The sequence below is a fragment of the Ammospiza caudacuta genome, chromosome 3 (assembly GCF_027887145.1).
Source record: "Ammospiza caudacuta isolate bAmmCau1 chromosome 3, bAmmCau1.pri, whole genome shotgun sequence".
NCBI classification, from domain to species: domain Eukaryota; kingdom Metazoa; phylum Chordata; class Aves; order Passeriformes; family Passerellidae; genus Ammospiza; species Ammospiza caudacuta.
This window is the reverse complement of record NC_080595.1, coordinates 59,579,771-59,594,472: the sequence shown is the minus strand read 5'-3', so window position 1 is coordinate 59,594,472 and position 14,702 is coordinate 59,579,771. Positions and strand designations below refer to the sequence as shown.

The 14,702-nt window shown below is 38.5% G+C and overlaps 1 protein-coding gene across 1 annotated transcript in view; it reads left to right on the top strand.

Annotated features, from left to right (window-relative positions):
* LOC131555982 (coiled-coil domain-containing protein 170-like) overlaps nt 1–14,702 on the top strand; it is a 46,752-nt gene that overhangs the window by 6,341 nt on the left and 25,709 nt on the right. Inside the window, exon 6 of the mRNA XM_058802333.1 lies at nt 13,351–13,482. Coding sequence (XP_058658316.1) covers nt 13,351–13,482 — 132 coding nt within the window. The remainder of the gene's footprint in view (nt 1–13,350; nt 13,483–14,702) is intronic.

Below are 14,702 nucleotides of genomic sequence, written 5' to 3'. Positions count from 1 at the left end.
GCAATCTAATTTTAAGAATATTGAAGATACTGTTTATTTACAAAGCTCTACCAAAAAGGAAGCACAGAGAAAAGCCTCTCCAAACAAAAAAATAATAATGAAACCCAAGCAGTTGCATTAACTGGACTTTAGATTTAATGCAGACTTGATCTGCAGGTGGCCTGTCAGCAGTGTATGTATGAGGTTCAAGCACTGCTGCTTCCTTCTGTTGTGGTAATTCTCTTTGTTTTTCAAATGTATTTGTTTGGGGGTTTTTGTTTGGTTGTTTTTTAAGAAGGATGCCTTAATTGTTAGGGAGGATATACAGCCCCATTTGCACTGAGGAGTACAGGGTAGAGAAGCATATGCTATACAAGTTCCTGTTAACTGGAGTTGTTAGGTGCTCATTTCTACTCTTCTACCCTGGTCTCAAAAGCTGCTGCTTGTTATGTTCATACAACAAAGATCTATACAGTGGATAAATATATTCCAAATGCTGATGACTTTGATCATTTGTGTTTATTTTCTTCTTCCTAAATATGAAAGGGTATTTTAAGGTTCCAAGGTCAAGTATTCAAAAACAAAGATGCAAGGAATTTCATGAGGCAGTTGTAGGGAGGGTTATAATTTTGAGGCCTGGGTTTACTGCTCTTATCTCCTTTGTATCTTTGGCTTAGTACTCCTACAGGGTGAATTAATCCTTATCCTTAGGCACCTGATTGAACTGCAGAAATGAAAAATCTAGTCAAGAAGGCTGAAGGTCAGACTGCTGAATGTTTCTGACTGGAGAGAGCTCAGCAGCACTCCAGCTTTAGTGCTTTGATCAAATATGTAAACGACAGGATGAATCTGTGCACTGGAGACTCAGTGTCTCATCTTTGAAAATGCTGTTAGCTTGTTTGAAATGCATTTTGAAGCAACAACTTTGGGTCAAGAACAGAGAGATGGAAGTTGTGGAATATGTGGAATGAGAACATCATACCTTGCTCAGAGAGCAACTGGGGACAGAATCTGCTTTGCCTGTGCTCAGATTGTTTGTAAAGTGCTGACTTAATTGCTGGAGAGGTTTAAAGGAATATAATGAACAAGAAGAGAAAGTCTGTTGAGGCCACCCTTGACAGATAGATTTTCCTCTTACACAGTCCTTACACATGCTGAGAAACTTCATTTCGTTTTTTACTGGTTGTTACTGTGTCCCTGTGCCCAAGTTGCTTTCATGCTGTCACTTCTGGGAACTCACAATGAAGATTGGGGTAAATTAATAATATGAACTAATGTCAAATACAGTCCTACAAAATCCAAATATCAATTAGGAGATGCAGTCGTGTTAGCTCGGTATTACTGAGTCATGAAAATTACTACAACACACGTAATTCCTAGCTTAGCATGTGAAAGCTAATGTATGACATGGTGTCATACTGAAAAAATAATATCTCTATTCTCCTGTTGATTAAAAGTGCACTTTACATCTTTTGCCCCTCACAAAGAGAAGTTTATGTGGTAATACAGTGTGACTATGTGGCTGTGTAAGGAATGTACAGCCATAACTTCCAAATGCTTGACTTCTATAGCTGTAATTGCAAAGTGCTATGTCTAGGCAGAACTAAATATGCAGCATACTTTTATGTTTGTTGGTTAGCTATATTTTTGTAAAATTTTGATTGATTGTATGAAAAAAAGAAAAAAATAACATCAGTATTGCTGTAATGCAGTGTTACAGTCTCCCATGACACAACAAAGTTGTGAAGACATATTCCAGTGAGGCACTGTGTTTTTCTGATGGGTTTGCTACAGTTTACTTAAAAATAGGAAGCTCTTTTGTAGTTATTCAGTGTTAATTACCTTTTGTAATACAGCTTCATTAAATGCCAATGTGAACCTATTGCATTTAGGTGGAATTTAAAGACATAACCTGAAGCATGTGTTTGAAAACTAGCATGTGCTGTAATATAACTTTTTTTTTACTTGAAAGTTCCTTCTATCCATGTGTATTACAACTGATTGCCCAAAATGCTTCTACAGCATAACTCAGGAGAATGTACAAATTTGATCTGTACATTCAAATTTTTTGAGATTTTCATTTCATATGCCATTGGAATATTTATGGCAAAAGCCAAAGGCGTTTTCAGTAATTCTGAAGACCACAACAAAAAAATGTTTTTTACTTTTTATTTTTGCCTTTTAACTTTTGAGCAACTGTATTTGTAAGTCATTTTGATGATGACTTTCATTGTTGAGGAAATAGAAGGAACATAATGCCACAGGCACAGTGAAAGGCAGTACACACATCTGTCTGAATACTTGGTAAGTTATCCTGTGAGATATCTACAATAATTTCTTATGTATATAAGGTTTCTTAAAATAAATTGCTTGATGTGAAAAATAAGTTGATTGTATGCGTAGAAGATTGTAAGAATATTGAAATAAATTCTATAATTTTGTGGAAGTCAGACATTGTTATACTATTTCAGTGGCTGGGGAAACTAATATAAAGTAATTCAGGTCTTAGTTCCTGAATTTTTTTCTTAGGAAATGGATCTTATGCATAAACCTCTAAAGTGTATTTATCCAATGAGGTTTTGAAAGATACAGGTGGAAGAGATAGGTATCATAAAACATTCTTCTGTAACAAGACAGGACAATAATAAGGAATTTTCTAATTTTTACACTCCTGGTACTCCTGTTAAAATTTGAAAACCTTAAAAATGTTTGCGTATCTCTTCAATGTATCTGGTACTTACTTACTAAGGTTGGTGCAGCTGATGATGTCATTTCCAGAGTCACTTCTAGAACTGATAGGTGCTTCATGTGTTCCAGAAAAAATGGAAATATTTTGGTGTTACTCATACTGTAACTAAAATATTTCCAAAACACTTTGGTTTACACACTTTGTTAATGTCCCATAAACCCTAACTGTTGTTGTTGAAACAGTTTCTTTAAAGTTGTGTTATTTGCATTCATGGTTACAGCTTGTTCCATGTGAACATTTATCTCCTGTGCTGTCAAACAGCATAGGAAAAAAGTTTACTCTGTTGCATGAAAATTACTCTATGAAATGGTTTTAATCTAAAAAGAAACCCTTAATTGTGTCTAAAATAAAAATTCCAAAATGGAATCTTGTACAGAACTGTTGGGTTTTTTTCACTAAAGTTTGTTTGCTTACCAGCTTTCTGTTTACCCAAAATTACAGAACAAAAGCTTATAATTATTTTTATTTAAAGCGAAATGTAAGTTGAAATTCACCTAACACTTATCTAAGGATTTTAAAATAAAACTGAGAATGTGCTGGTTAAAGTGGTCCTTTTCTTTTTCATGTGCTAGTGGCAGAACACATGTGAGGGAAAACATCCTATAACATGGACTGTTTATGTTTTCTTGTTTGCTTCTGTTTTGTTTTTTTTTTTTTTTTCCTAAAAAAGATTTTGAAAACTTCTGTACATTTTTATTCTTGCTGATATACTTCTGTTTCTAACGGCCTGAAAATAAAAAGTCCATTTACATGTATTTTTACATGAATTACGAATTAATTTGTGGATTAATCCACATTCTGCCTCAACTTTGCAGTTGTGAATTCTTCAGACATGTTGTGACAAGGGTTTTTATTTACAGTGCTTTTTTGAGGTTTAGTTCATCTGGCATTGTTTCCACTGTGAAAGAAATATAAAATGTCCTCTTATGATAACTTAGAGTGAATAAACATATTCAGTACTTGTGTGCTGCTTCTGTTGTATCACTTTTCAGTAAGTGACATAATGATAATCTTTCAAACTCCCTGTGAAGAAAAACCTTCATCCTTGTAGAAATTTATTTTTCCTGGGATTCTGCTTTCTTCTTCCAAGTCTAATGAAGTAACAGATTAAAATCTGAGGTAAGACACATCAAGATATGGGCTTTTTAACTTGCTTTCTTAATGTTAACTAATTGATTGGTCTCACACTACCGTGGTAAGGCTGATGCCTTCCAAGTGACCCTGATGAAGGGACTGATGATGCATTTAATGCAGTTGCATTTGGAATAGGTTTCATCTCTTATCTCCCACTTCCCAAAAAAATATCATTAATTGTCATAGGAGAGGAAGTGCGCTAGTCCTAGATGATTTATATACACATGTAGTGTTAATTTTAGTCTAGGACCTATGCAAAAGGCAGAACCATTCAGGAAAAAGGGTTTGGGTCCAGCAGTGCTCCCTGAAGGAGCACTCAAGGAGTGTGTGCGCCCCTGGGCTAAGGTTAGGGAATTAGGAGACAGGTGAATTCCTCCAGACCGAGAAGGGTGTACAACTTGCAGTGAAGGGCCATTTTTCCATGGTTGGTTGTAGTCTTGTTTTCAGGTGATCCTGAGTTAGAGCTACACTTGAGTGCTTTTGTCATGTATTGGATACACAGCTTTGCCTGCATCCATGATGTTAGATTGAGCCTTGGAAGTTTTGCTGCTGCTTTGCTGGATTGTGATGGAAGCATTATCAGTAACTACCCTGCTTGGGGCAAATCAGGAAGTTTTCATACATATGTGGAAACCTGAGATCCACATAGAGTGGATTTGCAAAATAGCTGCATGGGTTGAGTTTAGACTCTTCAAGGACTCAGTGTCTGGTTTAAGTTCCTCAAACTGAAAACAACCTAATACATCAGCACCAGCAGTTTTCCCTTACACAGATTCCCACTTTCCCAAGCCTGATTAGTTGCCCCAAATGTGCATTGCACTTTCACCGCTCCCTTTATCCAGGCGGGGAAGTCCAGTGTTGTAAAACCAGGTTATTTCCTTCAGAAGACTGTGGATCCCAGGGACATCATCATGTGACTTTAGGTTTTGAAATAATTTTTACACATCCATTCTCATTTAGACACCTGCAGAATATCAGCTGGTACATTTTTGAATGTACTGGGTGCTGAAATTGGGATTTCATAACACCCATCAATTTTAGCATCTTTCCTCAACACCGAGCATTTTCATGGAAGGGAAAGTTTGTAGTAATTTTTAAATTATTTTTTCTTTCAAAAATTGGTGTGGCTTTATTAGGTCCTTACATTCAGGAGATTTGCTCAGAAAGGCTGAGAACATCCTTTCCATTTATTTTATGAAACACAGCATGAAGAATATGATTAATGAAAACGACTCCTTGAAATTATTTAGAAGTAAAAATCCCAAATTAACCCTTCCTAAATTATTTCCTCTCCCTTTTAAGGAAAAAGAAACATGAAATTATTTTGAGAACTCTTATTTTAAATACTAGCAAAGAAGGGTAAAGCATTTTAAAGTGTGAGCATTTTGTAATAAGGTAATTTTTTCTCAGTCAAATGGCTTGAAGAGTGGGTGTTGCACCTGCTCTTTTTCAGTGTGTTACATGACATTTCTACTTTTCTTCATCCTTTTTTTTTGTCTCTTTTCTTGTTACTCTTATTTTATATGCTATATACTCTTTATACTCTATCATTATTCATCAGAATAAAGTGTGTTTTTTTAACACAAATAACTTGAGAGATGTGTGGTATAGAGCTGTATAAGCACTCCCTCCCCATCACCAAGGGTGTAGAAGCAGCTGAAGTGTAACTCCCGAACCAGCTGTGGCACTGCAGGACTAGAGATGGGGAAGTGTGTTCGAGCACATGCTCAGGAGAGTTTGGACAAGTTTCACAAGCATTTACTCCTGCATCTGCACGCCACTCCAGTAGTAGGATGGATTAGGCTGTAGTCGAATGCTGGACAAATCCAAGATGATATTTTTGTTCAAATTTGCAGTGGATAGTAAAACATGTGCCAGATTTCCTCTGACTGCCCAGTACAAATTTAACCCGTCAAAAATACTTAATAGATTGGGATTGCAGAATGAGGTTACTCTGGAGCAGCAAGATCCACGCCGGCAAAACCCCCCCTCTGCCTGAGGGTTTCTGTGTCCTCGGCAACATCAGTGAAATGGTAGCAGGCACACAGGGACAAGGACAGGAAAAAATAATGCTATCCTAGCTTCTTCAATTTCCTCTCTGGAAAACATGATTAGATCAGCATTCCTGAGAAAGGTAAGGTATTTTTTGAGTACAGAAATGGTGTGTGATGGCACTGTCCTCAGAGGCTGATTAAAGCTCACAGGGTCTTCAGAGAAAATGATGTGCAGCTCCCATACACCCACAGATCTAACTTTTACTGCAACCTTCAGTTCCTCTCTTCCCATCTGTATCCACGTTATTTGGATGAAAGGTGAGAAGGAAGAGGAGGAGGTGCTCTTTCGGCTGGAGGCAGTTCAGCAGCCATCGAGGCAGGCTGCTTTTGCCTTGGCAGGTTCTGGGGGAGAAGGAAACCCTGGCTGGGTAACAGGAGCCGCTGCTCAGGTTCCATCTGCTCTGCTCGCCTCTTCTGACTTTTTATTTATAAATGAAAACGCGAGCAAGTATTCTCAGCTAAATGTTTATTTGAAGTGAAAACAAACAAACAAAACCAAGAAACCCCGGCGTTTCTGCGAGCTTCCCCTTGTGCAGACGGCTCCCTCGCAGCCACCGAGCCCTGTCCGCTGTCCCTAGGCAGGGCCGCCCTCGGGCCTTCCCCCGGGCCGCGTTGCCAGGGGCGCGGCTGCGGCCGGGAGCGGCTCCGGGGCCGGCGGGGGCAGCGGCGCGGCGGAACCGCGGTAACCGGGCACGGGGCGAGGCAGAAAGGGCCGAGAGGGTTGTTGGTCTGGTTGGGGCTTGGGGTTTTTGTGGCAGCTCCTCTATTAGGGAATAAAGCCCCCATTTTGGAAATATGCTTCCTTTCCTTCTCCCCTTTCTGTCGGTGTTGCTGTAGAGGCTGACTGTAACCCCAGGCTGGCTGTAGCCCCCCTTTGCAAGTCATCTTTGCAACATTCAATTTAATCTCGCCTTTAAACACCATCGCCCGAAACCCCTTCCCCCACCCCCCAAAAAAACCCCAAACAAACAAACCAAACCCCAAACAAACAAAAAGCCCCAACCCCAAAGCAGAGGTGCTGCAGGTGCGGAGCTGTGCCCGGTGGTCCGTGCGTGGTGCGACTGAAGCCCCATGAACTCCAGCTGATCATTATAGCTTATCTTTGCAGGTTCAAGGCCAGAAAGATTTTTCTTACTAAGTGCTGCAGAAGGGAGTAGCTTTCACAGAGCAGGAATTTATAGTTATCTAACAATTTCTTCTTTGCATCTCTTCCTCCTTTGAAAGGGGTTTGCTGGCTTTGATGTGAATTTAAGGGAGACACTAGAGGATATTGCTTAGAAGGATCAAACCCTTGTACTAAGGAACCTTGTAACAGTTTTGTGTTCCAAAGGATAAACAATTTATTTGTGTGAGCAGTTCATTTAGTTGAACATCAATTTTGTAATGAAGATACGTTGTTCTGAGACAAAAAAATACAGAATTTTGGTAGTTTGTGGTGGCAAAAACAACCACCATTAAATTAAATACAACTGTTATGACTCAATTACAAACTTTTTGCTAGCACTGCTTAGCAACAGAGTTAACAGTAACCTGCTCCACATTTTAACCAACCAGAAGTTTGTGTGTTGATTTTGGGACTCAAAAACATGCTAGAAATTACATGTTTATAAAATGCAAGCTACAACTAAACTAAATCAAGCTACAGCACTAATCAGTTTTTAGTTGTGTGCCAATATACTCAAGTATTTCTAAAATATTTTCATTTTGTTGACTGCAGTATAGTAGGCGTTTTAGGAAAATTGCAGCTGTTGGCAGTGCATGATGGTCTGTTTTTTAAATCTACCATTTAAGTAGTTCTGTTACAGAAGTTATTTAACTCTATTTAGCATTGATAAAGTAAAAACAGTAGAACAATTTGTTTGCACAAATCCCTGCATAAGCACTTAATCTTGTCTTAGCAATTACCCTTTTTATTGTTTAGGGAATAAGCACTGCAGCTCCTTGTTAATCATTTTGGAAAAGCTGTGAGCGAAAGTGTCAGGGGAGTTCCAAATTCCTTAATTTGTCCATACAGACAAAGGATGAAGTCAACCAGAAAGCATGTTAAGTAATGTTTAGAGTAGGTGATGTATCTCTCTAATTGCCTTCAGATGACTGTTGTCTTTCATCACATTAAATACATTTGTTACATTTAGATGCAAAGTCACCTCATCCTAAGAGAAAAACAAAAGATGGAAATGCTTTAACTGCTTCTTGTAGTAGTAGCAGCAGGTAAAACTAAAATTTTGCTTGTAATGAAGCTCTCCTTTGGGCCCATCAATCAAGCTCAAAATTGGCCTCTTTGAGGCCAATGAACAGCAGGAGTGATTTTTATCTTTGCAGTAATACCTTTCAATGATTACTGCAAGGGGAGGAGGGTAGAGCTGAGCAGTACCCTTCTGAAAGGAATTTAGAAAACCTCTTTGGTAATTTATTTGAGCTGCTGAAAACACTTAAGTTAGTTTTACATGTTTCTAGAAAATTACACTAATGCAGAAAAACTCCATTGGTATATAACAATAAGAAAAAACTACTTCAAGCAGTGAGTTGGCCTAGTTACAAGAAGGAATCAACGTGGGGAAATAGGATTTTACTTTGTGGCTACTAATCAAAAGTATTTGGGTGTTTCTGGCACTTTATAATGTGCAAGAGCAAGTGACAGATCTGAAATAGTTGTGAGATATTACTTGCAAATTTTGATTTATGTTAATATATAATTTTGAGATCCCTGATAGGCAAATTGGGCAAAGTATCATCTATAAAGAAGCCCCAAAATATACATACAAGACGGTTAACTTGTGAACCCATTTTTCCCCACCTCCTGAAGTAACTCCAATCAGGGAGTTGGCCTATTCCAGCTAACCAGTGACAGGACAAGAGGACACAGTCGTTAGCTCTGCCAGGGGAGGTTTTAGGTTGGGCATTAAGAGGAATTCCTTTACAGAAAGGATGGTTAGACGTTGGAATGGACTGCCCAGGGAGGTGATGGAGTCACCGTCCCTGGAGGTGTTGAAGGAAAGACTGGACGTGACACTCAGTGATTGTTTGACACAGCGGTGTTTGGTCATAGGTCGGACTTGATGTTCTCAAAAGTCCTTTCCAGCCTCATCAGTTATGTGTGATTCATTTTAGTCTGTTTTTGTAGATGTTAGAAAAATCTGAGTCACTGTGGAATAGTGTCTGAATCTTCTCATGCTCATTGCTGTTTGTAGCTTTGTGCTTTTCTGAGGTGATGTGCATGCTGGCTGGCTGCTACCAAGAAAAATCTGCAGCAGTGGAGTGGGAAAATTTTTCAACTACCCATTCTTTCAAGTATTTTATGCTGGATGTCACCTTTCTGGTTGCAACAAATAATAATAATAATCTGCTGCTGCGTTGTATTTTCAGAAGTTAGAACAATTTTATGCACATATACGCTCATGAATATTCATTGTCTTAAGAAAAAACATTGCAGATTTGGGATATCTCATTTTGTTTGATTTCAGAATATGAAAAGTTATGACACCGGGGTTTATAAAAATCATTGAATAGCTCACTGAGTCCAACCACTGTACCAATTCCTATACAAATATGTAGGTAAAAGGACCCACTGATTACTTTAAAATCTGAGGGGGAAGAAAAGATGCATTTCAGTTAAGATAGATCCTGTGTTATCGCTCAGATCCTTTTTAAATGGATCAGTATAGAAGAGGTGTAGGACAAAAGGAGAGGTGAAATAAAAACTTGGAGCACCTGGAAAGCAGTGGCAAAGGAAGCAGTCACTGCATGAAGGCTGCCTGTGTAGCTGAACTGGTGACTATATCCTGGACAAACCAACGTGAAGGTGCCTGCTTTGTTTTGATGTGTGTTTGAATACTGTGGAGACAATCAGAGCTCATAGGCTACTAGAGAAATAGTTGTGAGAAACTTTCCCATGGTGTTCTGCTTTCATGCCCAACTTTGCTGATGGTAACTTATAATACAGTTCAGTAAAGCATATCTGTGAAAAAATAATGTCGTATGCCATTGTATTAAATCATTATTTTTCAACCTTTTTCCCCTCCTCCCCCTATTTGTTCTGTAGAAACAAAGGAAGAATGAAGTCAACAAAGGTTCGTGTGTCATCATTTTTGGTATGTCAACCCTGATGTGTTTTGGTGCTTTGGGAATGGGAAGAAGAAATCCCTGCCCTGAGCACAGTCCATGGCAGGGCATTGACGAGTCACTCAGGGTGGTGATGGGTGTTTAAATGCCTACTGGAGGCTTTCAGTTTCAAAAAAGATTTTTTAAAAATTATATGTTTTGGGAAAGGGGTCTGGGCTGTGTGCAGGCAATGGCAGTGGTAGTGCATTTGGCAGCACTGAAATAGGAAATACAGCAGGAAATAAAAGAGAAGCTGCCAAAAGCAGAATGGGAGTGAGTGACTTTAACAGTTGGCTGATGTCAAAGTACATGGATAGGTATAAAGCTACTGAACATTGCTGTAGTTTTGTTGTTTCTGAGTAAAGGAAGCTTTCCAACTAAAGGCTGGCAGATAAAGGCAGTTATTTGGTAAAAAAAGTCAAAACCAAACCAAAAATGGTCAGCGATAACAAAAATCACCATATATTGTTGATCTTCTAAAGAACACCTATTACTAACAAATTGGAAGGTCTGAGTAGATATTGCTTTAAAGTATTGTAAATATAGGCTTAGCTTTTGTTTAGCATATGAAGTTAGATGAAAGCTTCATTTTCTTGCAGGTAAGTGGAAAGAGATCAAAAAAATTAATAAGGTGAGTGGGAGAAACACCCAAAACCTAGGTTACTTAAAGCTGATAGAGTGTTAATATATTAAGACTCCTTCTGTCTACTCTCTCCAATTCTTTTAACACTTCATCAATTCTATTTTCCTAACAAAAATCAGTATAGATTACATAATACTCATGAAACATTGAAAATATGATTTTTTTTTTCCACAGATAGAAAAGTTCCAAATCTGCACTACAAATTTCACTCCTGTAGTAAAGTCATGCCAATTTAACTGAGTTGTCTGATGGGTCTGATTAAAGATCAGATTTGTGATTGGCTGATGGCAACCCACAGAAACATAGAAAACTATTAATTTTAAAGCATGCATGTTTCCTGCTAAAAGTATGATGATAATACCAACTTTCCTAGGCTGGTGCTACCATGATTAGTTTTATATTTACCAAGGCACTGGAGGATGCAGAGATCTGCCTCTGTAAATCTCACTAAAACTGTAAATGAGTTGAACAGTAATTCCCATTGACTTTGGCACCTGGCTTCATTTAAACTTCTTTTAAATCCTTCTGGATGTGCGACTGCATCTTTAAAGTGTTCATAATTTAAAAATCTAATTTTTATGAAATGCACAGATTTTGGAGGTTTCAGCTCTAAAGCTGTTACATTGATTATTGCTGTTGAATGGGGGCTTCTTTTCTTCAGCTATGCTCTGAAATGTATTTATTTCACCAGTTTTGAGACAGACTCCTTTCTGTGAAGTCATAAGTTGTGGGGTTTTTGGGAAGAAAAGGAAAAACCTACATTCATGCAGTATTACAAATGTAATAACATACATAACCATCATGCCCAGTGTTACTGTTTGCAATCTCCATCCATGGTTTTGCAGCCCTGGTGTATTACAGAACGAGAAAAATGCCCTCTACACTAAAGAATTTAATGTGGTTGTACATGTGAAATAAGCAGAGTGAAGCAAAAGTAAGACAAAAGCAGCGAGGAGATGGCACATGCTTTCCTTCACTCCCTCAGAACAGTGATAAAGTGTTGAGAAAATTAGCAGCCCTTTTATCTCCAAGATAACGTGCTGTGTTCTATGTGGCTGCGAGTTCTCTGCATGTGTCAGTCTGGCTCGATGAGAGTGGCAACTCCTTTGTGGAAGAGCACAGCTGAGTGTCTTTGAAGGAGATGAATGCAATTAAACTCGATGGGTCTAATCTAGTGTCAACTAACACAGGGAGGAAAGATTAAAGAATAGAGCTGATGGTATTATAGCAACTAATCCAAGGTGATTTATCTTCTGCTGCAGTCTAAGCTAGTAGTTTTTCCTTATTCCTTTTCTCTATGTGTTGCATGGTAAATGCTTATTGTATTAGATGTTCACATATTTGGAAAGGCCTTCAGGGGTTTTTTTTCCTATTGGAATGGGTAGGGGCTGAACTTGTAATTTATCTCAGACTGAAAATTGATGCCGATGTTGGAAACATGAAAAGAAGATGCCTTTGTCTCCATTGCAGTATCTTTTCCAAAAGCAGTCATTATCTGGGGGTGTTTTGCATTTTGTAATTCATACCCAAATGTACCAGGATTGCAGTTTTGTTTCAGTCTGTGTGATAGCTGATGGAGAACAAATCTCATGTTCAGTTCTCTGCCATGTGTCCTTCCAGCATAACCTAAACTTAGTTGTGGTCTGAAGAGGTTACATTTCATCAGGTTTTGCTACTATTGATTGAAAAAAGAAAAAAGAGTTCTGTCTAATGAAACTCTACCAAGACTTCAGGTCTGAATTTTCATCTTGAAAGACTTAAGTAACAAAGGCCTAGAAATTCTGCTCTACTGCAGGAGAGCAGAACACCACAAAAAGGAGAAAGCCTTCTATAGAATCTAAAGGGTACAGATAAAGGGTTGTACAAGTGGTGTGAAGGAGACTGTACTAGAGGGACAGAGGCAGTGCTTGCCATGGAATCAGGACTTGAAAAAGAATGAAAGGTAATCATTATGGTGATGGCTGGGGATGAGATGGGGATCAGTCAGGAAGCTGAAGTTGTGTCCAAGTGATGGAGTTCAAAAAGACCTCTAATCTTGAAAGGTTAGAAGTGAAAAAGCAAATGGCAAGCCCAAAAGTGACTTGGAGGAGCAGATACAAGTGTCTGAGTAGGCATGGACTCTTCAGCCTGGTAGAGAGACTGTGGATGTGAGATATGATGGAAATCTGAAAAATCATGAGTGGCACAGAGAAGATGGATAGCCACTGCTTTTTTTTTCAACATTTCTTCTGAAGGAAAAATGAGGGGATGTGCACTATATCTGAAGTCTAAAAACCAAAGTGATTCTTTGCATAAGAGACCCCTGAGGACTCCCTTTGGATTAAAGTTTATACAGGTTGAAAGAGTAACTGGGTGAGTTTGTAGAAAAGGGACATTTTGAATGTTACTAAATATATAGAAACTGCTGGAGATAGGCAGAGCTGAAAACAGTGGGAGGTCATGGGACTGTTGAGGGGGACCATCTTACTTTAGCACTGGTGTTGGTGCCTGAACTTGGACATGAAGGTGGAGACTCATAGAAAAGCAACTCTTGAACCTATCTTTCAGTAAGTGTGTATTACTCTAGGAATAATACTCTGCAACATTTGGAGTAATGCCCTGGAGCAGCTCAATCAAACAAAAGAGCACTGAAGCAGAAATGTTCCAAATCTGTGATGTCTAAAGGTTTTGTATTCGTTCTGTCTTCACAGGAATCTCATGATCACGTTCTTTTGGATATTCCTGTCACTAGAGAGCAGATGAATCATTATCGAGCTGCAGCTGAAACTGCTCAAAGTGAACTTGCAGCACTTTCAGTGAAGTATGACTGTGCCCAGTCAGAGGTACAGCTAAAAATAATTTCAAATCCTTCTCCAAACCTGAGGATATTTTGCAGTTTCCTTATGTAGAGAATAGAAAGCTTGCAGAAAGTTCACAACTTGCTTTTCCTACAGAACTTTTGGGTTTTTGTTTTTAGAATGTCTGCATGATTTTTACTTTGTTCCCTTCTGTGATCAAGAACTGATTATAAGTTTGTATTTGGAAGATTTGAAGCAGTGTAGCTTTTTATCATCATCTAAGTGCAATATGTTTATATTAAACCTGAAAATTAATTAAATTGTGGTTATATAAACATACAGATAGATATCCTCCTCTTCCTCCTGATGAGTTAAGATCTAGCTGTTCATCTTTACTCATGTCTCCCTTCTATTCAAGTTATAGCTCCCCAAATGTCCTCTGCTTTCGTCATCAGTGAGATTGTGTTTGTGCTAATGAGGTTCATTGCAGCTAGAGAGGATGAAGAACACATGCACATACTTTTTTCTCTTCCTGCTCTGTAGATGATGTTTCTAAGGAGAGGATTTATTATAGGATAAGCTTTAGAGCTGCCTTATTTCCGTAAGCAATTTTTTTAAACATATAACTGGTTAAAATTGATTTAAGTCAGCAATGTGGGTAGTGGTCAGTTTTAAAGTGGAGTAAAACTTGCCTTTAGAAGACATGAAATGCTTACATTAATTCACATACAGAACTACAGGCAGAGGTGGCCATTGGCTGAGGTTTAATTTGATCAGTTGATCCTGCAGTTACTGCAGGGGTCCCCTACATTTAACATTTATCTAGAACTGGTACCTTAAATTTAAATTTTAAGAATCCATACAGAATCTCATGTTCTCATACGAAGAATTTATTACTGGAAATGTTGAATGCCTTTATTGCCAGAATGTGTGACTGATTTATAGATTTTTCAAGACAGTGCTTGCAAAAGCATAGTCAAAAAAGCAGCTGTTCATGCTCTTGTTAATAGAGACCTTCATGACCCAGATGAGGTCAGAGCCTTGTTCTGCTGAGTGCTCTGTAAAACTCACGATATGGGATTATTCTTGCTTTTTCTGCTATTGGAACTGACCACAAAGACAATGGACAGATGAAAAAATATCACATGGGGAGTTGAACCACAGAGAAATTTTAAGGTTATGAACACTCTAAGATACCATAGCTTGGCCCAGCTGCCAAGCAAAGCAGTGCTATTGTTCCTTCAGCTGCTCATTTCCTTCCCCAC